Source organism: Paralichthys olivaceus, chromosome 2, assembly GCF_024713975.1.
Source record: "Paralichthys olivaceus isolate ysfri-2021 chromosome 2, ASM2471397v2, whole genome shotgun sequence".
Classification (NCBI taxonomy): Eukaryota; Metazoa; Chordata; class Actinopteri; order Pleuronectiformes; family Paralichthyidae; genus Paralichthys; species Paralichthys olivaceus.
The window spans coordinates 26,136,599-26,162,743 of NC_091094.1; the positions used below are offsets into that span (position 1 = coordinate 26,136,599).

Sequence of the window (26,145 nt, forward strand, 5' to 3'; positions counted from 1 at the left end):
CATATGGAGCAGGGAAGTGAGGTCCCAACACTCCTGGTCACCGGAGACACGTGTGGGGCAGGTTGATAACAGGCAGCTAATAGCCTATTTGGAATAGAGTTATACTCCCACAAGCATTATTTTTCCCACATGTCCCTACCTGCTCTGTATGATGTGGTGGCCACACACATTCATCAACTGTTCGATATCAATGTAAGTGATATAAACTTTACTTATTACTTACATATTGGCCTCTGACATAAGTCCAGTGAGAGGGTACTAGAGTAATTAGCTTAGTTTGATGGCTCAGTGGCTGGACTTTAACATGAGAAGGCATTACTGCATGCATAGGAGTGCTCTGGTACATATACAGCGACAGCAATCAGGTTATATTAAAACCTTTTACAAAAATGGGAGTTTATTGATAAGTATTAACTGGTATCACTTGGAAAGTGGTTTAAATGTCAAAATGTTAAAGAAAGTAGAAAAAAATACATCCTGGATCCATTCCATTGTCAGGATCCGCCACACAATTTAATGTTTTTTTTAAATCTCCCATGTCCCATCCTTCCATCAAGTTTTGTGGATGTTTGTTCAGTATAGTTTTTGCATAATCCTGCCGACAAACAAAGTCAAAATAACTAACAAACAAGCAAATGGATGCGGGTGAAAACGTAACCTCTTCTGCTGAGATCGGAGAGGAAGTCGCATGCTCATCCCATTCACTATCGAGGCCAGGTGCAGAGCAACAGAATCAACAAAGGATTATAGTTACCACAAAATAATGAATAAATAAATAGAAATATATCAGAACGAAAAAGCCGAAATTTGAACAGCATCAGGTCTTTATCGGACAAAGGGCCAACATGAGAAAGAACAGCATATGACAATACAGAGTCAAGATGAAAGGCACTATCAGTGCTTGAAAGGAAAAATACCAAAACATCTCATAGTGATACCACAAAAATCTTTAAGAAAGCACCTAAATAAGAAGAAGCTTCTCGGGGAGAGCATGTATTTTGCTGTATCTTCCAACTGCTTGTCAGAGAACATGTGTCATCCCAGTTGAGGAGGGATGAAAAGAGATTAGCCTGTACTCTGACAAAATATGAGTCAAGCGTGTGCGTATTTTGATTAAAACAATCATCTGCAAATAAATCATGAGTTTTGGGAAATTCCCACACGGAGGCAATTATCCAATAATATCATTCACTTTTAAACCATGTAACTGCTAAATCTAATTCTGTGTCTTCCAGGACCATACTGGTAAGAATTGTTCATCTGAATCAAAAGGACAGATCTTATGAAATCAGCGAACAAAGAGAATATCAGTTAAATAGAGGCGAGAGCTCTGACGACAGGTCTGCAGACACATTCAGTACCTTCTCTATTCACCGTGGCCTTGTTGTGGCCCGCGGCCTCATCACTATGCTGCCCTCCTCACATAAGCAAACCCTACATATTGACAAAGACGAGACTAAGCACTGTCTATAACCTTTTGCATACTGTTATATTTGCCCTGTGCCTGCACAACAATATGCCACAGTCTGCCTTTGGATGGGAGGAAAGAAAAATAAGTGTTTATACAGCACCTTGCAGAGAGAGAGAGAGAGAGAGAGAGAGAGAGAGAGAGAGAGAGAGAGAGAGAGAGAGAGAGAGAGAGAGAGTTTGATGAGGAAGAATACATTATCTTGACCTGAGACCTGGCTTCATCAGCATGCTCACAGGATGGATGATGAGTATTACTGCTATCTGATGGCAGCCACGTGCTGTATCTTTAAATGATCTGCTTCTCGCAGAAAATTGCCACATTTCCCCACTGATGCCGTTTTTAAAGTTACAAGTTTTAAAAGAGTTTGCAGAAGTTTGCCTGGTGCTGACAGTTATTGCACCGTGTACCACGAACTGCCTGACTGACAGGCAGGAGAAGAGAAAAACTACGTTAGACCCTTTCAGTTCACAAAAATGTGTATTTTGTGCTGCCTGCATTTATCTCTCTAGTTTTAAACTATACATTTATGGCAGAGTTTTTAAAATGTATTTATAGGATGACCTGTGCCTTTTGCTATTAATACATGTGGACATTTTACATCAAACATTTTTATGTGAAAATAATCATTTTGGTTCAAATGGAGCTGGAGAGAATGATGCATCAGTAGGTTTTACACGTAACTCAAAGAGTGGCATTCAGCTTAAATAATTATGTTTATCAAAGTAAATCATTTGATTTTGTCGCTTCAGTTCCTATTCCATTAAACCACGCCCCCTGCTTTATTCGCAACCAGCAATGATGCGAACCCCCGGAAGAAAAGCATGACAGTGAGTCCAGCAAACATGTGATGCTGCACATCCGTGTTCAGTGATTAGCTGATTACAACTCCACCAGATAATGTGACTGGTGCCATGCTAGGCCACTACCCCCTTTGGCATGAACTAACCTCCAGAGTGGTGGTAGAGGCACGAATCAATACACACTTGTGCACACAAACCACACTGACTACAAGAAAAAACAAAATAAATATATCTTACGATGTGCAACACTTTAAGTCTGTAAGTCTTTAAGGCCTGCACTGAAGTCGACAAACAATCTCAGCATCTCACTGTGTGTTTAAATGACATGTATGCTTTATTATATGTGTGTGGATGGGGGCGGGGTATCTGGGTATGTTGGTTTCCCTGAGGCACCGGAGGGGTGAACCATCAATCTATCAATTACAGCTCAGCGCAGCCCCTTCTCTCTTCCCTGAAGGCACAGCGAGGCACATTTCAGTGAGATCGACAACCCCCCCCCCCCCCTTCCACAGATCTGAGGTGGAGAGACCACGCAGGCCTGCTGCCTTAAACAGCCTCCTGTGATTGGGAGGCGGCTGGAACGCCTACTGCTGCAGCTACAGCATATCAATATGTAAAGCCCAAGCAGCTGCTTAACACCAATTACAAAGATATTAGCCCTGTAGCCAAAACATAAAGCACCCTTGTTCACTCACTCCTCCCTGTGAAATGCCCCACATGTCTTTTGATGAGGAACAAAGTGTTGTTTTAATAAGCAGGGTTTAGTAGCTCCATAAAGAATCTTGCAACTCAGATAGAGCCTCATTAATTTCAGTTTTTCCCAGCCCGGTGAGTGGAGGCCTTCAGAAGCAAGTGTCTGAATAGTAATTCTTAGTGTTTTTTTGTTTTTATTTTCAGTTTGCAGGAACGTTACTCCTGGATGCCAGGCAGTGACGTCCTCAGTCCTGGGGGCCAATACAGTGGGATGTGCTGCTATCTCCCCGTCACTTTCCAGCTGTCTGTTATGCCCTATCACCCACTGATGCACACTGCTAAAGAAGACGCACTGTTCCTTCACGTACTGGCTCTCCTGAGGGTGGAGGAGCAGAGGGCTGCAGTCGCCTTATGAGGGAGCAATGGCAAAATCCAGCCATCAAGCTGAGCGGCCGCAGCCACACATGATAAGCAAGCCAACGAGAGAATCGTGCCAGGTCCAGAGAATTACATAACGTGTGGAGAAATAGATTTCCTATTGTAGGCTACAACATCACAGGTAAATGCCTGCTTGTGGTATTCACTTTCATTTTAATGAAGCAGAGAGGACTGTGGGTCTGTATATGGAAATTACTTTCATCATCTGGAAGGAGGCTGTACCTCGTACAAGAGAGCCACAAAGGTTGACTTAAAGTGGTAATTAGTAGCAGTGAGCAAATGCCAAATAGTTCTTTTTCATGGAGTAACATGGAGGATTGTGAAGGAACCAGGGAACTAAAATGAAAGTGACAGCCGGAGAGACAGATAGAGAGGAGCGAGTACAGAGGGTCTGAGGCTTTGCAGAAAGAAAATCTAACAGTTCTAGCACCCAGGAGACAAAAATTATGCCCAAAGACAGAGGTGGATAAAGTCATTCAAACTTGTGGAAAAGGTCAGTTTGGCAGCGGTTGGGTCTAATGTCAGATTTCATATTCAGAGTCGTGTTCTGAGGGAGGAAAAGAATCGGCTGCTTTACTTTAATTCACAATGTGCCACGATGTGTTAAATTGCTCCCGTGTCAGAAAATAACAGCCCTTCACACTGCAACACACGCCTTCATCATTAGGGGGAAGCTCGTACTAAACCCTGCCGTCTTCCATCAGCGGGAGGGACGTGTGTGTGTGTTTCTTTGTGTGTGCATGGCACATCTGTGTGAGTGCGTGGTTAGGAAGCTGTTTCAGGAACACCCTTCCCTCCCTCTGATAAACAATCCACCACTAATTACTTTCGACACCAAGCAGACGACAGCAGTAGCGTGGATACAATCTGGCTCTATGACGCCTAAACACAAGTGCAACAGAGAGGGGCTTTGTTCACGGGGCCTCAGTACAGTGCCTGCATACTGCTTCAGTCAGCCAAGCACAGACTTTAAGTGTTTTAATCTGTGGAGGCTGACCTTTGGTCGCAAAGGGCAGAGAGAGGGGCATCATCAGTAACACCATTAACCCTGAATTAACTGATGACAATGTCCACATTAATTTACCTTCATGATTCTGTCTTCTTCGGTTGCTTTGATCCGATATACGGGTACTTCACAAACACGTGTCTATACCTCAACAACTGCTTTCACTTCAGATGCCTGAGCTAAAAGATGCCTGAGGTGACCGCAGCAGGTTCACCTTTAAAAATTACACTAGTTTGTTAGGTAGCTGTGCAACAATTATTTTATATGCAATTTTCAGACCTAATAACAAAAAACCCTCTCTACAACAGTTTTTAATCAAATCTGCATGCATAGTTGTTTTAAGGATCAACTGTACAATTTTAATCTATGGCCTTTATTTACCTCAGCAGAGAGAACCAGGCCTTGATTCTGGACCTGCTTATATTAGACAGGATGTTTTTTAAAACTCCCTCCATGTCTTAGTAAATTCAACATGTCCATTTACACATCACTAATGCCATCAGCACAGTGAGATTCCCCAATCAATGTTAAATCAGGTGCCAAATCGAGGTTTCGCAGGCTTGCTTTTACACAAGACTTTGAACATTGATCAGAAATATGTAAAAGAGAAGTGGAATTATTTTCCTTTTCCATAGTGAAGAAACCGTTCTCTTACATTTTTTTTTACCAGCTTTTGAATGAGAATTTACAATCAATCAATTAATCATTGGCCATCTTCATATACTTCTTCAAAGAGTTCCTAAATTAGTTTAGAATTAATACATGTAACTATTAAATGTTTCTTCACACACAGTATATGTGTTCAATTGATAAAGTGACATATACTTTTTATAAGAAGAGAGATATTACACTATAACTGTTGGGTCATCATTTTCAAATAATGCTGCTGAAATGAGATTGATAGACAGTGTTGTTGTTATAGTTGATTGATCTAGAATTCTAAGACAAATGACTCACTGTCATACTGGCAATGATTTTGGACGTTTGGAGGTTTCACCTCGGGTTGGTGATAATTTGATGGGCATATTTTACTGATTTACGACATTTACGACTCATCATGAATCAGTTGCTTCAAAAAATAATCAGCAGCTGCAACTCTTTATATTCATTTTTATATTTCCCTACACGTAAGTCTTCATGTTACTTATTACTGATGCCTATTTTGACTTGACTGCTGTGATATTGCAAATTTGGTTGGATATGGTTTGATTTATAAAGGATTATCTTACCTTATCTTATCTTAATCAACATAAGGTAAGGATGAAAGGTAGTACGTCACGACAGCTAGCTGGGATACTAACAGCTACATAAGAATGTAAACACATTCATGATTGCACACTAAGCTGGTTTCTCTTAACCTCTGGAAGTGTAAACTTTTCTGATATCTGTACAGCAGGTGTAGTTGCTGGTCAGCTTACATCTAACAGCTGGTTCATTGGTCTGCGCCAACAAAAAAAATAAGACAATCTCTACAGCTGTTATATTTCCATGTCAAATATTATTTTCCTGTATATTAGTAAAATATTGTACATAATCTAATGTTGCTCCTGCTGCTGAGGAGAGGCTGTGCAGCTCTACTTTGCCTCAGGCTGAAAGCGATGATTAATGTATGTGGAAATTGCCAATCCCTAAATCAGGCACTGAGGCATTATTTCAAACTAAGCCAAGTCTAATTCCACCGTGTTCAGCAGTGTCCTGAAGCATTTCTACATGATATTGTGGCTATTATAATGACAAATTAAAGGCCACATTAATTGTGATGACAAGGGGCATATATATATATATATATATATAATTCACAAGAATCACAAGTGAGAACAGAAAGCTGTATTCTTCACAGTCCAGTGCCTGGTGCCCGGGCCCATGATTACACTAAAGACAAAAAAAACGACAACTTTGTCAATAAAATGATGTGTGCGTTAAAATAATATTCTTGCCACACATACACATACAGAAATCACTTAAAAACTTAATTCTGTGTTATGGTGTGCGAGCATGAAGACAATATTGTTTCAGTGGATGATTGAGAAATTGCCATTAAAATGTTGTCACGGTCCTCAGACAATGAATTGTTGGTGGTCATCTGACGTTTCCTCTCAAGCCACCATGAGGTTGTAAACTGTCATATGTTTGAATATCTGTTACACATTTTCATAGTGCCCACAGGATGAACCCTGAATAAGACAGTGGTGATGTGTTGACAGTTCCTTTAGGTCAACATTTTAGTGTGTTTTGTGAGCTATCCTAACATCTATTTGATGGATTAGAGTGCAATGTGACTCATCCATGTTTCATTACCTTGAGCATGTGGATATTACATATTAGAATTAATACGGTCTAATGGCTGTTGACTGTTGGTTTATTGTTTTGTGTGTGTGTGCGTGTGTACCTGACTAACAGCTATCTTGTTGGGTGTCAGCTTTTACTGGTAGTGTGTCGGTTTCTTTTACTTAAATTATCCAATCTAACCCCAATTGAACCCACAGCAGATTCACTAAACTCAAGCTATGCAGTTAAAAAAGAAGTTGATGACGGCCTGCAAAAGAAAAACAAAACAGCAGAACAACAACTAAATAAACAATCCAACGAATGACTCTCTAGGATCCCAGTGGCACAAAAGATGTGTTCTTGGCAATAGACTTGTTTGTTTACAATAATTAAACTTATGATTCCAAATTAACATGGTAATGATTTGTTGATGCTGAAACACAACATGTTGTACCTTAATGAATGTCTTAAATTCAACCCGCTGATGCTGGCACCTGTTGACAGTTACAAGCAGATGCCGCCATGGAAATAATTAAAAACTTCCTTGCCATTGTTCACGCTTTTAGAACAGGTGGGGGGAGTTTTGTATATTTTCCATAATATTCTATAAAATATATATTCTAAATTTAGTAACATCCTCTTTTGCATTCATTAACTTCAAATTTTGCATAGATGAGGATAATCCATCTCATGGGAGGTGCTGGCAGGGATGCAGCTAATGACCTGTATAAAGGAAAACTGGGCTTCTAATGAACAACAACACTATTGAATAGGGTCAATGGAGTTATGCCTGGAGTGAAGAAATGAGACTTGCATCTGTATATAAAAGTGGCCATCAGGTCGTTGACCAGTGCTGGGGTTATAGATTTTGATGTGGGGACTGTTTTGTCAATGTTAACCACATTATACAACAACAAACTCCACCATCTGAGTCTCATGGACAATGTCTGGCTGTCCCCCAGCATCAGAGAAAATAACACAGCGTGCCTGCAGGAAAATCAAATATGTTGTTCTGTTCCAAAAACTGTGCTGAAACTGAGAAAATGAATAGACTGGGATTATATTCCTCTACTATCCCAGATGGCCTCTAATCTCAAATTACAAACTTCTTCGAGAAAACCTGAAAAATAAAAAGCTGCAGACCATGGGATGTTACTGGGGGCAGCTCTCTAAACCAACTTCAAGATTAACCATTGTCAAGACAAACTTATGAAAACATTAGAGGTTCAGTGTGTAAGATATAGGTGAAAGGGATCTAATGGCAGAAACTGAATATGCAAACAATCCTAGCATTATTTTCACGAGTGTAATTATCTAAAGTGTACAAATTGTTTCCTTTACCCTAGCCCTTTATATTTAAATACTTTATATTTACATATATCCTCTGCCTTGTTTTTACAAAAGTTCAAACCGGACAAACTGAACATCTTTTGAGTTTTATAACTGAAGTTTACCACAGGTTCTCTTTCATGTTTGGAAGAGGAGTGTCAGGGGAGGGGTATTCAACTGCAACAAGCAACTTCGCCACTAGTTGTCACTACATTCTACACACTGAACCTTTAAAAAAAGGATAACTTGATGGCATGTACATATGCCAGGGTGCATGCATCCTCTCTGTTGATTGTAAGTGAACACTTTTTCAGAGTCCAGGTCAGCTTGTACTGTAAGCATGAAATACCATCTTTTTGATTTTACACAATGTAAGTACAAGGCTGCATTCATGATGGTGATGAAAAAGCTCATCCAGTTAAAAAAGCAGTAAGAAAGAATTGGTGTTTCAAAAGGCCGAATGAAAATTGCTTTTCTATTAAACTCACATGAATAAAATGTGAGCATGTAAATAGAAAATAACCTCACTAAATAATCACCTCAGTCAGTTATTACTTTCATGGTCAGCCTTTGAGGTAAAAGCTAAAGGCAAGTATATTGCAGTAAATAGGAGAAGTAATCGTTTCTAGTTTCTAGTTACTCAATTTAATGTGATCAACAGAAACTGGGCAGCAACAAATCCAATGTGGGTGAACATACTGTGTCAGTAACACCAGCTGGGTACTTGTTAACGGCCTAGTAAGCAACACATTGCAGAGTTTGATTTCATGCAGCTCTTTTGATGTGGAGCAGTTTCTATGTCATCTGATTGGGGCTAATGAAGAGAATGTAGGGGGATCAATGTCGCTGTTGCTGCTGCTGGGCCAGCGGTGCAGTTCACTCTGCAAACCCCCGTGCATTTATCAGCAGTGCCAAACCCCAGCCCGAAGAGCCTGCTTCAACGCTGAGAACTCCCAAGAGGAGCACAGAAAAACTATCTAGCGGAGCCAAATTCATGATCGATTGGATCCTGCACGTCACATGAGAGGGAGAGAGGAAAGAGGAGTTGGGAACTGCTGCTTGGTCAGCTTAACTGAAAAAAAGATCATCATGATGATAAAGTAAAAAACACTGATTCCATACAATACACATTTGTGTAATGATCTGCTCCTCAGGTGACTCTTAAAGGTTCAGTGCGTAGAATTAAGTTAAATCTAGTGGTAAAGTTGCTTGTTGCTGCTGAACACCCCTCACCTCACTCTCCTCTTCCAAACATGAAAAAGAACCTGTGGCAGCCTTCAGATGTCATAAAAACTCAAAAGATGTTTTGTTTGTCCAGTCTGGACAACTGTTAAAAAAACAAGGCGGCCACCTTTGAGAGGACCCGCTCCCGTAAATATATATAAGTTTTAAATTTAAATATAAATATAAATGGCCCATTCTAGGGTAAAAAAATACAATTGGTACAATTTAGATGAAACGCACTAATGAAATCATCACTAGGATTATTTTATATTAATTTACTGCCAATGGATCCCTGTCGCTTAAATCTTACATACTGGACCTTAAAGTGACTTGTTGACAGCTTGTTCCTTTACGTTTTATCACCTCTGCCAAGGAACTTGCATTTTCATCAGTAATTATCTGTTTCTCCATAAATTAGGATAGATTACCATGAAACTAGTTGGAAAGGTGCAGGTCAGGGAATCACTCATTACATTGTGTATCACTTCCTCTAACATTGCGAGATCGTGTGAATCTCAATTAAAAGATTCAGGTTGGTATCGATGAGTGTGTGCAATCTGCTGCAACTTGGTTGAACTTAAAGGGACTATTGGACCTTGGCAAAGGTATGCGCTCTATTGAGTGACCTTTGATATTTCTTACCTTGTGTGTGTGTGTGCTTCCACTATATAGTGCACTACTCAACTACTACGAGGGACACCAAAACGTGTTCAGAAGTTGTACCTTACATCAATTTACTTAGACTATCATATACCGCAGCCTGTCTCAAGATTAAGAAGCACTGTCAGACGTAACAGAAAAGCGTTTAAACAACTGCACTACAAAGTGTCCACCAACTTTTGTATTCAGAATATAAAGGCTAGTATGTTTAACATTGCTACTACTATTGAATAAAGTTGTCACACAAAAGGGCACCAACAGAGCTGCTAGCTAATGTGATTTTTTACCCATGGACAAAAATCCTGGCGAGCAGGCATAGTACTAAGACATATTGGCCATGCTGTGGCTTATATCATCATCTGCCAGAGCAGCAGGATCTTGTGGGGACCATATAGAGAAACCTGTTAGCAATATGTTGTTAAGTAATGCTAGCTTGCTTATAAAGAATTTGCATGTGACCTATAGCAACATTTCTCTACAAATAAACAGTTACTTTAATGTACTTTGTCTCTGGTATTTGAGTATGTAACAGAAGGGATTCACAAATATCAGATGCATTATGTTGAGGTGTAACATCAAAGTAGAGTCTGAAGCGTATCAACAGCTGCCTGCACTCATGCCCTACCGAGTCTTCTATGCCATAAACACAAGTGGGTAACAGCTTGTGGTTAAGATATGAGATGTTGAGTCTGGTTTGCAGAGGATTTCTGTGATCGGTGTCACCTGCTCATCCCGCCGGCAATTCATGGAGGTTTTAATGCCACCTGTTTTTTTAACAGGTGCACTGTTCCATCTGAAAACGGTTTGCCACCAAAGCGCAATGAATTCTGGGACAGGTTGGGCCAGAAGAAATCCACCCTTTCGAGCCTTTGTTTCATGGGGATGGAAGTATGCATTTTTTGGCTGCATTTGAGGGTATTCTGAAATGATACAGCCTAGTCACACCGCTGTGACGCAATGCATCTTCTGAAGGATGCATCTCCTGAATTAAGACACTGCTTGGTGTATGAGTGATCAAGTTGTGAGAACACTGCTGCTAGGCAACTGCAACATGGACATTAATATTAATGATACTGTCAGTGACTAGAATTCGCAGAGGCTAACAATATTGCAAGCTTACATACATACAACATGATGCAGTACATCCAAAGGAATAATGCCAGAGGGAAAAGATAAGGTTGGAAAAAAACTATAAAAGAAGAAGTTCTTCAGCAGCTACCTTTGCAACATAGTAACTTATCCAATGTAAAATAAACATCCCTGTCCTTTGCTATTTCTGAAAACGTCAGCAGACACATCACAGCTTGTGAACTCAGAGCTTTTAGAAAATTCTGAGTATCACAAGAGGGGGGGAGGTGTTGATATGGACTCTTCTCATGAACACAATAAACATGACCTAATTTCAAGGCAACACAAGTATCCCTGCATCGCTGGAGTATTTAGTCTACTTTTGTCAGTTCGTGTATTCATGTTCTCTGAAAACCTTGTGTTTTGTTCATCTCTGCGGTCTTGTTTTGCACTGCTTCATTTCTGCTTCCTGTTTTTACCTAGTGTTCCTGCTTAGTTCCTTAGTGTTTTGTGATTGAGTACTTTTGAGTTTGGACTCTCTGTTTACCGGCCTGCCTGCCCGCCCAGCCAGAGTCTCAGTAAACTGGTTAAAATTCGCAATAGATACTCATCACCACCTACCTGTCTTGTCCTACATATGCATATTGGGTCCTGAATACTAGTGAAAGAAAAAGCCACTCTCACCACTCACTTTCATCTGAGTGTGCTTATGAAGCTGGAGTGATGGCTATCAATAAAGAGGCTATTCACAGTACAGTGTAGATCATTTAAATGTGAGGAGTCACATATAGTGAATGTAAAAGAGCATAATTGAGTGCCTATTTAGTATCCCATATTGAGACTGCACCAAACATTGCAACTGAGTTAAACAAAGTTGATAGATTAAACAAACATAATTAGCATGAGACTTACATGAGTTTACTTTGAAAACAGAACCCTCTGTTAAAAGGAAGTCTACAAAGCCCTTCTGCAAAAGAAAATTCAGGAAAGATGATTACCATAGCATCTACCACCATGCAGCATCTGCAGTAATGTGGCCTCAAAATAGCCCTCCAAGTTATTTTTTAGTCCAAACCCTAACCCTGCTTTAAAAGGTTACAGCATCCACCCAGAACCATGCATTATACATGCTTTCAACTCCAACAATTTAAGAGGCAGCAAATGTGGTATTCCAAATGTTTTAGGATTTTAAATAGCTGCAATTAAATGCCACATAGCTGGAACTGACATGGTCAGAGAACTTTACAGTCAGGTCTACACTGGTATGTGCACTACTGTGTACAATGTTTACTATTTTGGGGAGTAGTAAATGGCTTACAACTTCCTGCAGGTGTTTCACATTAAAAGTCAACCAGTAAAGAATTTATTTTCTTTTAAAGCTGTTGAAAAGTCAATGTCAAACATTTGCCTAAAAATAATAACTGTCAATGATACAATCTTCACGATGACCAAAAACGGCCATGTCAAACCACATAAAGAATAAATGCTCAGTGTGTAGGATTTAGTGGCATCTAGTGGTGAAGTTGCAGACAAAATAGCAAAGTCGATACCCTTTCCCTCACCCCTCCCTTTCCCAGCATGCAGTACTCTGTAAGGTGGCCTTCAGGTGGCAGTACAATGTGAAACGTGCTCTGGTGTTTGTCTATTGTGGGATACTGTAGAAACAAGGAACATGGTCAGATTTAAAATATATATATTTTTTAATTTCAGTTGATTATACACTGATGAATAAGTAACAATGAGTATGTGATATGTATTCTACTTGTACTTGTAGAAATCCACACAATTGAAACTGGTGTGGTGTTTTTTTTTTTAATTAGTGCTATAGAAATGTACATTAAGTATTTGGGGGATCTTAGCGAAAAAAAAACAACATATCACAGTCTTTTTAACACACATCAGTGTCCACATTTTAATTTGTAAAATGTGTTGTCTAGAATATTCAGGTTCCATTTAACCCATATAAAGACACTGGTATATCCCATCATGCATCTAAAGTGAGCATCAGGATCTTAAATCCCTCTTTGTTAACACAAGAAACAATGTCACATTTTAATGACTGTGTCAGCCAGTTTGTTTTTCAAGACCATGTTAGGGAATTTTCTTTTGAAATAGCCGAATAGATCTGACTCCAGAAATGCCAACCGTTGCCGGACAAAGTTTACAGATAACTGGCTGAACCACTGCCACACCACTGCTGTTGAGGCCTTTTTTACTGCCAGCTCCTCATCCGCCATGTTGTTAGATCATGCTGAGTGGTTCTTCAAATATATCACACGAGAGACACGTGTGATGCAATTTGGCCATCTAGTAGACACTCGACACTTGAGAACAGAACATGGATCGTATATAGATCGTAAATGTCAGTGTAAATTTACTTGGAAAGAAGGACGTGGATATTTCTGTGGATTATTCAGATTCTTGATTTTTTGTGGAGTGTGGAGCTTTTATAAATAACCAACAGGCCTGAACATCTCACTAAAAAAGAAGGACCACTTCAACTGAGAAAAACAAGGAACATTGAGAATAAAGGCTTAAATGATATAAGAGCGTTTTGAATAAAGGGCTGGTTCTTTAACCAGTTGAGCCAAATCTGGTATTTGAGAATTTATCATATCACCGTTCTGACTTGGAAAGTAAAGACAAGAATAAGATGCTGTGTTACTGAACACAGTGAAGTGCAATAAAGTAATATCTTGAATGGTTTTGGTTCTGAGTGCTGAAAATCTGATGTCCTGTGGAGTTTGGTGGTGACACAAAGAGAAACACAGCACTTTCATTCTCAGCAAAACTAAATATTTCAGAGGCCCCAAAGCATGCACAGGGGGAAGCTGAAAGAACCATTATGCAAATAATCTGGGCATTTATCTGTGTGGATCCAGCTCTAAACTGACAGAGTGGCAATATGTCCTCCAGAAACACACAGTGTGGTTCCTGCCAGTGAGCTTAGCCTTCCGGCAGGGCTGGGGATTGGACTTCACATATCCATGCTCCGCAGGCTGCATCCAGGACTGTCAGCTGAGCTCACACATACTCATGCATCCTCTCACAGCCGATGAAAAGTTAATTAACTGCCTTTTGGAGGCGGCAGGCCTGTGATAGTTTGGCCACTGGCGCAGCCCTATTACCCAGCCTGTAACAATGATGAATTAGCACTCCTTCCCTGTCTGCCTCCCATCATCGGCAACTTTAGCCCAGGGGAAGGAGCACTAGTCTGCTTGGTCCCTGTACGTTGTACATCCACTAGCTCTGATGCAGGCAGCATGCCAGAGGTTTGAACAAAACAATAATTGAGATAATACCAATACATCCGATAGTAGAAATCAAGGATGTTAATTAGTCTGACTGTAACAGACTAATTATCACATATCCTATCGCAGTTCATATGTTATACTCATTGGAAAATTAGCAAGAGTTATAGCTGGACAAAGACACAGAATATAAACTAAATATAGAAACTGCTTTAAACTGTTTGCTCACCTCACTGACAAATCTTCCAGGATCCGACCTGAATGCTATAGGATCCATGACACACAGTTAGTATTTTCCCGGGAGAGAGACATGAATCCTTTCATCAGTGGACACAGCAAATTATTTTGATTGAAAAACGCATTATCTCTATATCATACTTTCTGAAGAAGCCGAGAACAGGGTGGCAAAAGCTGTGCCGCTGGGGCGTTTGATTTATTTTAGAACTCAACAGTTCTCTTTGGGATTATAAAACTACTAGGAACTCATGGGAGAGCTCAAGCAATTTAGTACAGCACTAGCACAAAGTTGGGGAACTTTCAAGAGAGATTTTATAAAGAAATGTCAAAACTGAAACAGAAGACGCTGAGGAAAGGTGACTTTTAGTCACCAAGCATGTTGATGTTTGTCATCACTCTGGGTAAACAGGTGCAGTGTTGCTTTACTAAGTTGATGGTTTCACTTTTCACTTTAATTATAAATGATCAATGAGTATTATGGTGTTAGTTGTTGTTGAAAAATCAAGTAAAATTGACTGCTTAAGTGTCACATGAACACAATTTACTATGTAGCTCACAAACCCTGGACTTACAGTATGAAATGTTTCATGGCAAGTATTTATTTTCCAAATACTTGGAACATATCCCAGGTGGTTAAACAGAGCTTTGCAAAAGTCCTCAGCTCACAGTGAAGTTGTGGATTTCACACACTCCACCTGTGAGCAAATTTAGGTGATTCAAAATGTTCTGCTAGCAACACAAACCGTTAACCCTCAACCCTAACCATGTCTGTCCACTGAACACTAAGACACATAACTAGTATCAAACCTCTGGATAAAACAGCACCAACAGGTCATGATCAAGAAGTTGAAGTAGGACTTTTACGAGGATTAGTAACAAATTACTGCATTTTGTCACACATTTGTCCTGTGTGTTGTGTGTATGTGGGTTTCCTGGCGGAAGGGGCTGGGAGCATCAGTGCCAACTGTGGGCACCATGGGTCCGGTGTCCACAGTCTATTAAATGTGGCTTCACTAAAGCTGCCTTCAGACATGCACTGAACTCCGCACATCCTCCGTGTGAACACAAAAGTCTGACTGATATCTTCAGTTATCCACACTTGGCTAAATAAATATAGGTTTAACATTTAACAATGGTGTGTCTACCTTAAGAGCTGTGCTATGACAACATCATCTTACTAAGTAAGAATGAGAGATACCCAGGATAATGTTACAAATTTTCACACTACAGAGAGCACTTCTACAGCCATAGCCAGCATTCACTGTTTTCATAGTTTGTAAACTAGCTTCGACATGTAAAATCAGTAGACTGCACCTTTAAAGTAGCTTAATTGTCATTTTCCCAAAGTGCAGATTATCAAACAGCATTTTACCTCAAATCCCATCACTACTGTATAAAGTACCAACAAAAAAACTGTGGGAAACAGAGCACACATTACGTAATTAGCATTTAATGGTACTAAAGATGTGTTCAATAAAGGCCACCCACTGGGGTGAAGGAGAATGTATTTCTGTCTGCTTGTGTTCAAAAGAATGTAACTGGAGCAGAGTATTCACAGAAATCTATAAATACTCCCGCTTCTCCAATGTCAGGCATTGTTAGTATTTATAAATCCCACAAAACTACATGTGCTGAATGCTGCGTCACAATCCCAAATAATGACACAGATGCAAGGCACAATCTGCAACTTCAAGTTTTTTTTTTTCTTCAGCTATGGCCTCATGCAGAAAATTGGACAGGATTTTAATTACAAACAAAACAATAGAAAGAAAGAAAGTGGGTGTGGAGATATCTAAATCCCAAAACTACACTGTTATAAACAAATTCAATACAATCTCAGAGATTTTGTACATACACGGATATAAACTGTTGGGGCAACAGAGACAGAAACAGTGCAGCATGGAGACATGTGCCAATGTTTAATTACGTTGGGTCATGAAACAGCTCCGCTGCGTCCATTTATAATGTAGAAAAAATTATCTGTATCTTAATGTGGGATTTTAGAAGCAGCTTGCATTGACATGTTAAACCAAACATGATGCCTCCCTATCCTGACCCTGAATCCTGTCCAGAGTTCAGGTTAATAGTGTGTGCCTGATCCACACCTGTGGAACATAGATGCAGCCTTTCACAATCACACAGATAAAAACACACGAAACCTTTAAATATAGGCTTACATCCAAAAACAGTAGGCCTCTATACCTACAAACCAGAAAAACAATAAAAATAGACCAACGGACAAGTACATCTAAATGGAAAAAACTAACCATATTCATTGTATTAAATCTGGATCTCTGGAAGGTGACAGGACCATCTACTGAGCATTTTAAATACATGTTTTCTTCAATTGAAACTGTAAAAGTCTGTGTAATTTAAGACCAATGTCAATGTTTTAGTAGTAATGTCAGAAAAAAATTGTGTTGATAAACATAATTTCCTGTGCTAATTTTTTTGGAGAGATGATGAACTGATTCATCATCTGATTTAATGAAAGTGATGCAATTGTGAACGTTTCTCAAAGGATAAAAAGTTTTAAAAAAAAGTTTAAAAAACAGCAGGTGAATCAGTAGAAAGGTGAAAGACTTCCTGTCTTTTTGTGTAATCCAAGCTGATGAGAATGTGTTTTACTGTTATATTCATATATTTGTCTTTTAGTCATTTGCACCAGTTGTGCCATCACCAGTTGTGGCATCTCCTGCCAAAGTGAGTTCCTCTGTGGAGAAATTCAGAAGCTAAAATACTAAAAACATGGAGCTGGCTCAGCAGGCACTGCCAGCAGGGAAGGCAAGTGGAACAAAGAAAAGCAAAAGGGTTGGAAACAGAAATGAAGGAGACTACCAAGGGGGTTAATAAAAGGGAAGGGCAGATGCAGGATGAAATTTACTCTTTAAAGTCAACTTGATCTGGGCCAGGAATGAGTCAGCTGAAGGTGCGGCTTTGGTTGGAGGAAGACAAGGCGGAGATCAAGAAGACGTTGAAAGAGAGGGAGAAAGAGGTAAGCTCATTGATCGCTTGTCTCCGACTCGAGTGGACTGAGACCTGAATGGGCGGAAACGAGCTGAGCAAAAAGCTCCAGAAGAAGGTGGAGCAGATCATCCAGGAAAAGGATGAAGTCATTGCCAGCTTAAAAAATTAAAATAGGGAAAACTGGCAGATAGCAACCTGCAGTTCAAAAAAAAAAACAGAGTTGATGAAGAAAGAAAACCTGGAAGGAGGAGGAGGAGGAGAAAAAGGAGAGGAAAGAGAGGTGTGACAGAGGAAGAAGAGAAAGAAGAAATTCTATCTTCCCTTTAAACACCTGTACACCTCCGTAACTCCCTCAACATCCCACACTCTTCATCTCTCCCGTCCTTCCCCTCCCTAAACCCTGTCAACCATCTCCCCCCTCTCCCCTCTCCGCTCCTTAACCTCAACCCCAAACTTATAAATGTCCACCTCTTTTGAAAAAATGATTCACACATGCATTTTTTCCAGTCTCCTTCAATACAGCCTCATTTTCATGTTGCAAATTATAGTAAAATAGACATGGTTTGCATTGCAGTGGAGATGCTTTGTGATTGACAGCTAATACTGCCCAATGGGAGCAGGTTGCAGTTGTAAGAAATTGTAAGATAAGATAAGTTTAATTGATCCCATGTTTGGGGAATTCACCTGTTACAGCAGCAGAAGGTAAATGAGGTGGACAAGGGAACAGATGAGATGAGAGCGAGGCAATACAAGAGGAAATAACAAATTAAATGAAATTAAAGAAAATATGTAAATAATAGACACCATTGACCACAGATGGAGATACTATTTGTAGAGAAATATACTTGAGTAAAATGCAGTATCACAGGATCATTGAAATTCAAATTTAATGGAAGTATTTTTAGAAAAATTAAAAGAAAACAATACAATTAGAAATAAAATGGTCAGCAGAATGATTATTTCTTCTAAGTTTTAAATATGAGCTAATAGCAGTTGACAAAATGTCAGACTTTGACATTTTTTTAATGTACAATCATTTTCTAGAATTTCAAAATATCCCCTATTGGCTTGGTAGTCCCCTGTTGGTGAATGTGTAACAAGGAGGAGGTCCTCTTGTTGGATGTGTACCAAAGTGCACAAACACATACACTCACACACACACCCATACACATACACATACCATGCTATTCCTGCAACTTCAGAGGCAAAGCAGCCATTTGTCAAGGGTATCATGGGTTAAGTAAACCAGCCACTCTCTATGCATCTCAGCACAAAATAACACCAACGTGAGCCAGGGGGAAATTAATATTTTGTTGCATCAGGCAGTCCGTGAACTGAATTAAGCAACCTCCAACTGATGAGAGGACTTCTGTCTACAAACAGAGAAAAGCCCTGAACAACAAGGTGAAAATACTGCTGAGTATTTCTTATGTCATTCTCGTAAAGTCAGAAACTTTAAAGCTTTGTGCATATAAGTCGTTCAAATGAATAACTTCCTAATGCCCTTTAGCCTGATAAGACACATAGTCATGCAAAGCTAAATGTCAGGCAAGTTTATCCAATGGGTTTATCACCAAACACAATGCATTTAAATAAATCTTATAGAGGACAGTTGTCTCCATATGCAGGTATAATGGGAACAGAGGGCCACTACTGTAAATGTGCAAGTCAAACCATGCAGTCTTTAAAACAACAGAAAAGCTGATTGCCATTTCTTCACATATTCACCCTTCAATACTTGAGAGGGCAGAAGACACGCAGAATAAACAGTTGGGACATTTTAACTTCACTACTAATATACTAACTGTAAAAGATCTACAATTACTTTGAGCTTAGTGCTGCGACTACCTTAGGCAACACCACAGAGGTGGCCAGGCTTCATTAAACATGCATGGCTTTTTCCAGTCAAGAGCAAAGAGAGGCATTAGAACAAATTAATATATCTTCATTACTAAGCCAAGAACACAACTGAGACACAGTGATCGTGGGAGGGCCACAGTTGTTAAACTAGAACACATGCCAAAAAGACCTGTCAGAACCTTAATAGCTGAGTAATGTCTTTTTGGTTCTAAAAGAACCAAGATCCGATTAGGATCACAGCCTTAGCAGGACAAGGTGGAAATGAAAGTATTGAGTGTACTTCTCTGCTTTGATATTATCTATTTTAAGGTCTGTCTCACCGATTTGAAGCTTGGTGATGAAAGGGGAACTTAAGTCACTCGAGTCATTGTCAATTGTAGCTAAAGATTTAAAATGAAAAAAGTAATCTGATGGCATAGAGTAAGAAATAAGTGAGCTCACCTGACATCTGCAGTTGGCTTACACAAGCAAGAAGAATATGTGGAAGAAAAAACATTGTTGGAGTACACCGAATATAAAAGAAAGACCCGCTTCCTGATGCAGAAGGACTTAATATGCATCCTGAAAACATGACGCTTGTCAGAGTGCCAGATCTTTGCAACTCTGAAATCAAAACAATCCAAACTGTATGGCTTCCTCATACAGCAGGTGGTCTCCCGTCTGGAGGAAAGAAGGTATACAAGAATAACTTTCTACCACAAGTGAGGATTGGTTGGAGCTAGTTGTTTTAGCTAAAACCAGCTGTTATTGAGTTTTTTTCCTATCTTTAGTCAAGAGTATGGTCTTTCAGTCCTTTCAACGCCTGACTTGTTGAATTTATGTTCAGAATGTGCATTACTTTTCATCAAAACCCTGCCCTTGCACTCAAAGTTAATATGTCCCAACTGCTATTCTAGGAAAAAAAAATCCATAAGCTGTGAGCATAATCATTATAGTCATCATCATCATTACCATCTGACATCAGACCTCGCCTAAGAAAAGCAGTTATAGCCATTACATTGGAGAGGTTCCAGTAGTTACAAACATATCTCTATGACAGAGAATTGTCATGTTCCTCTACAGAACTTATACAGATATGTATCTGCAATCTTTTCAACTCTACTACCAACATTTTTTTAAATGACCAACTCAGCCATGCCAAAAGACATATTATCAGTGCAGAACAAAATGAAACTAAATCAAGACCAGGTGTGTTATTGCAGAGTTCCCAATATTTTCAGCCCCAACTCCCAAAATAACCGTGTCAGAGACATGTGACTCCCATTTTCCCAAATGATACGTGCACATGTTGCAGTGAATCCTGTGGTGCTGTAAATTAACCTACTGCAACTGATGCTCTCACTCATTTGTCATAATCACCTGCAGCAATCACACGGAAAAAGAAAATCAAAGGGCAAATGATTATAACGATTATTATGGCATTTTATGGAACAAAAATGGCTAAAATATGATATTGAGAATTTTTCTGAATTTAATATTTCATTTCTTATATTCTTAAATTATCTTGCAACGCTCCCTCTGTGTCACTCTCAAGTTGGTCCTAACACCTGGTTTGGGAACCACTGTATTATAGCCGTGCTTGAAGGGCATATGTCTCAAATACAAGGAGAAACATGACAGAAACACAGTGTGCAGCATTGTAGGGAGAATGTGCTGTATATGGATGTACTTGATATTGCGGATTAGAGAAAAGCCATTTACAGAGATCACTACCTTTTCTTGTGATTCTCACCAGTGACATCCAAACATCCAATGGAGCACAAACTGGAAGTAATCTGGACTCACACGACTGCGCAGAGACCATATTGGAAAATAGAGAAACTGTTAACCTCAGTAACATCATATGTTGGCAGGCTTTGAATACCTGCAGTTACCCTCACCAAGCTTTTATTTGAAAAACGCACAAAAAAAGATCCATAGAAGGACACAGATCAAATAGAAAAGCTGATCTCAATGAAAATGAATGTCTTCCCATATGCAGATGGAACGTCTGCAGCTCTGGGTTTTTGTTTTTTTCGGAACACAAAATTACTCTTTTAATTTTTCAAGCCTGGCAGTATGCTGAGACAGAGCCTGGTTTATCATGCTAACCTATCAACAACACATCCTAAAACATATGCAACTTATAAATGAACACATTTCATACAGACATGTTTGGTCTCCAGCTAAAGTTAACCACAGCAGAATGGGGGATGGAACTAGATTTATAGTTGAGCTTCAAAGTTCCTTCTTGACCTTGGACATAGCAGTTGAGAACTGAGTCTCAGCATCAGGTCCATTGAGTAGCTGCTCTGCACTGTCGTATCACATGGTCTATATCAACACGGAGAGTTTGTCCAGTTGTAATGAAATAGTATTTCAATTTCCTCTTTTTATAAAGCACTGAAAAAAGATATCATGTGCGATAGCTCAAAAGCTCAAGTTCAAAAGTCCAGTTCTGATGCTTAGATTAGAAAACATCATACTGTTTTATGATTGTCGTTATAATGCATCTCTCAGTGTTGTTTTTACAGTAAGAAATGAAACTGAGTTGATGAAACAGGAGAAAAACTGCTTAAAGTGACCTAAAAGAGTTTTAAAATACTTTGCTCTTGTTTGCCTTGCAGCTCATTGCAGCAGCTCTATTAGTGATGTGAGAGAATTATGGCAGAGTTCAGTTCAGTAACCAGTCCAGTGACTTGTTGTTCACTTAATCAAACTTACTGTGGATGTGAAAAGACTAAAGAGTGAAGGCTGGTATGATTCTTTGCAGAATGAAGCTTCCTTCAGAACATGACATGTTTGTGCATTAGTCTACATCAGCAGGAGCTTTGACAAGCTATGCGAGAAAAACGATTATAGTTAGCATTTCTTGTTCCTTGGTTGAAGTAAAACCAGTTTTGAGTATCTCATTGTAATATTCAAGCTTTGACATTTTCAAAATTTCTGTTAACCTTCAAGAATTGTACATAAACTATTCTTCGCTTGCAAACTATCTATCCAGCTATCCAACAGTAGATCATGGGTAGTATGCAGTGTCTAAAGTGTCTTTAGAGCAATTATTCATTGTGCATTTTTAAGCTACACTAAGTCATATCTTTATATTAACAACTGAAAAAAAGCTGTTGTAAAAGAGGAAACAAAAATAAAAGTGAATATGAACTTACAAACATGGAGAGGCCAAGACACTGAGTCTGCTGGATGTGTAAATGGGTTTACTAGCCCAATAACTAACAATTAAGGCATCTTCACATTTCAAATTGAAATGTTGCCCCTTCTGCTCAAGTGCTGTGACATAATGAAAGCAATGCCTCTTTGCGATCTCACATTTTGAATAATCATTCAAAAGTGAAATGAACCATAGAGCAGGGTCATATTGAGTCGACAATAAACCTTTAATCTGAAATCTGACAAAAACAACGGCTAAAAAAGCTGTTTCATTGGACAGCAGCATATTGTTCCACTGTGGGATTTTACCTGCACCACTGTGTCACTCTCTGGCTCTCAGGGATTTAATATAATTACATTCCTTATCCAATCTACACACCTGCCTACTCCGATTGTAAGTTCCAGCTTGACCCAAATGTCATTCAGAACAAAACTCCCTGGGTAATTGTAATTGATGTGCAGTTGTTTTTCATGTTTGTTGGCAAATACTGTACTTCCTAACAGAGTGGGACAGCTAAAGACCTGTAATCACAAGGGTTTATGGCTAATTCTTCATCCCTCTTCATCTAGCGAGCAAACACACCTAACTAGAGCTTTCACTGTCTTCTTCCTCCAGGTAAAAAGCCTGGGGGGTTAAGTTTTTGTATCTTCTCCTTCCCACAAACCTGCCTTTTAAATCTCTCTCAAACTCGGGGTTGGAGACTCGATAGATGCAGCGAGCATGGCGTCAAGAATAAAAACCCTTTGAAATTGCCACAACGCTTTTGAAGCCTAAGTCCCACTGCTCGACGCTCTCAGGGTTTTCATCTCTCCCCATCTCTCCCCATCTCTCCTCATTTGCAGAGGAGCTCTCAGGGCTTCGCTGAGCAACTGTAATGAACTCCAAGGAAAAGCATCCACAGAGAGGAGGACTGCATGGACAGCCAGGCAGGGCACTTCTGCACCGCACTGTATGTGCCGCGATATGCTTTATGCAAATACACTGCTTGCATATAATCCACAAAGTTGTACCAGTGCAGCAAAGCTTCTCACTCATTTTCTAAGACATCCATCTATTTCACCGCTAGTGAAGTAATGCTGAATGATAGAGGAAGTGGAAGGAAGAGATGTGACATCACAGGGGTCTGTTATGCCTGCTTTCTTCCAGAAAGTAGTTGGTTCCCCTACTGTGCCTCTACTTTGCTTCTGTGGCTGTAATGGGTAGGGATGTTCATTTTCCAACTGAGCAGATTTGGAAGTCGAGGCGGCCACCTACCAGCCTGAGCGCAGTAGGTGGTGGACGTCTTCATGAGCAAACGGAAAAGACTGACAAACAAAGAAACACTCAAAAGCAGCAGCAGCATGAGGAATGAAAAGATCAGGATGATACTGTAAAGTAGCAACAGGACAGGTAATGACACGGATGGTCAGGAAATGAGGTTGGTAAATTATGGTCTGATGAAAAGAAGGAATAAAAAAAACCTTCGATTTACCCAAAAGATGCAGATTTCCATTTGCGACAGGGGTAACTTCTTCTACATGGAGGGGCAATTAGGTTTAGAGGGATCTCTGAGACTTCTATGGGGAATGAGGCGTGTCGCCTGCAACATAAGAAGAGAGAGGCACATTGAAGCAATTCATACTGCAATACAATTATTTAATTTCATTCAAAATCAGACATGGACAGTGACATGTTTCTGTTCCAGCATGAACTGTGTTGCACTGCATACTAGTGAGGGGGTCTGCTGGCACGCTGACTCCACACTGAGCTTAACGTTGCATTTGATAGAAAAAGGGATCACCTCCGTCCACTGCCCACAGCATTTTAATGCTTCCTCACCAGAGCCTGGAACTCTCATATATGCATCATCACATCAGGCTGAATCAGCACACAGAGCTCAGTGCCAGGTGGAGAGCAGAGAGAGGAGGAGGAGAGAGGAAGAGAGAGGAAGGCAGGAAATGAGATCATCAGAATGTACCAGGCTGCATGTAAAGTGCTGTGACTGTTAGATATGAACAGGAAGAAAGCACAAGACAAGAGGAAGCAGATTAGAATCACGTTCTGGTATTAACTTGTGAGCATCAATGAGCTTCTCAGTTCAGACCTCTGAAGCAGTAACTTCCAACAACACAAGTTGCCCCCCCCCTCCCTATCTGCGCAAGAAGACGGATAAATGGATGGATGGATAAATGCCATCATTTTCTAATGTGCTGAAGGGTCAGGACCACTACAAGGGGTCATGAGATGAAACTAGTGTGTCAAGAGGATCTATGAAATTGTATCTTTTTTCTAAATGTTTCCTCTTTCATGTGAAATAATGCCCTTTCACTATTTTCACTCTGAAAGGCACAAATCACTTTTCATCTGTTCATACCTTGGCCACCTATGATCAGAGTTTTCAGGAGGTATTAATTCATATGGAGGGATTATCAGCAAAAAAGTTTGCAAACTGCTGGTTTAAGCTTTAAAAATAACGAATGTTGTTGCTCCAGTAGAACATTCTCACCTTTTTACTCAACTTTGTTTCAGACAGACATTATGTAATGCAGCTTATGTTATACCCATGGGCAGGGAACAAAGTCCAGGCAAACCTTTACCAAGCAGGAGTCACCCAGAGCAGAGGGGAGAGAGGGGCAGCACATGGCTGTCGGGGGGGAACAGAGGACTGGCTGTAAATAAACCACCTATAAGTCTCCCCTTGGTACCTAATTGCTGCAGCAGGCTGAGTAATGGAAGAAGCAGCCACTTGTCATTGAACCATCCCCCAGTGAGGTCTGATGACAACTGGTACACTGGATAATGTGCCGCCTCTGGCCAACTCTGCTGCTCAGTACCTTTTCAACTCATCACAACCTCCATGAGCAAACACTCCGTTAGACAGAGTTACCTTCAGTTTTCTCATTTCACAATGAAACATGTTTTGTTTCTTTCCTGGGAAAAAAAAACCTTGCAAAGTCATTCTCTTTAAATTGATCTTTTTTCCCCCCAGATTGTTCCTCTTCTAATAGCAGCAACAACAGCGTCTGTGTCTGACAGGCACACACAACACATCACAACAATCACACAGTGAGAGAGAGAGCATTTTCTGCTATGATCAGAAGAGCTCTGCAAGCAACAATGCTATCGTGCAAACCTGACACAGATTTAAAGCAATTTCCTTGTTAAGGGTGAGATAAGAACAAGACACTTTATGTCAGGAATCATGACACTGGTTTGGACTTGAAGTGATGATAACTCTAATAACTTCATTCTGCATTGTATAGTTTAGTTTTCCTGTTAAAAAATGTTTTGAAAAAACATTTTAGTTATCAGAGAGTATTTTGTTATGTTATGAAAGGCATATTTAAAGGCTTCCAGGAAAAATCCCTTAAATTACAGTTTATGTGTAGTCTTCTTCCATCTGTTCTTAAACAACCATTTACTTCATTTTCCCTTTTTTATTACTGAGACTCAAGAATCATAAATAAATACATTTCTTCACATTTGCTTTAGACATCTATTAACCTGTACATCATTGAAAGTAATGAAACTCTTTTAGGGCAGTGTTATGACTGAATAAACTGAGACATTAAAATCTCCTCAAATGAACAGCACAGTCCAATTACAGCCAATTTTACATCACTGTAGTAATCTGGGACCATCAAGAGACATGCCCGATGACAATAACTGGAACAGACCACGACAACACAGAGCATTTGGCATGATGCACTGGGGAATATTAGAAATAATTACAAAATCATGTTGCC

The 26,145-nt window shown here is 39.8% G+C and overlaps 1 protein-coding gene across 1 annotated transcript in view; it reads right to left on the bottom strand.

Annotated features, from left to right (window-relative positions):
* Positions 1 to 26,145, bottom strand: part of iqsec1b (IQ motif and Sec7 domain ArfGEF 1b) — a 192,399-nt gene that overhangs the window by 104,008 nt on the left and 62,246 nt on the right. The window contains exon 3 of the mRNA XM_069513451.1: positions 23,892 to 23,999. Within this exon, the coding sequence (XP_069369552.1) occupies positions 23,892 to 23,999 (108 nt within the window). The remainder of the gene's footprint in view (positions 1 to 23,891; positions 24,000 to 26,145) is intronic.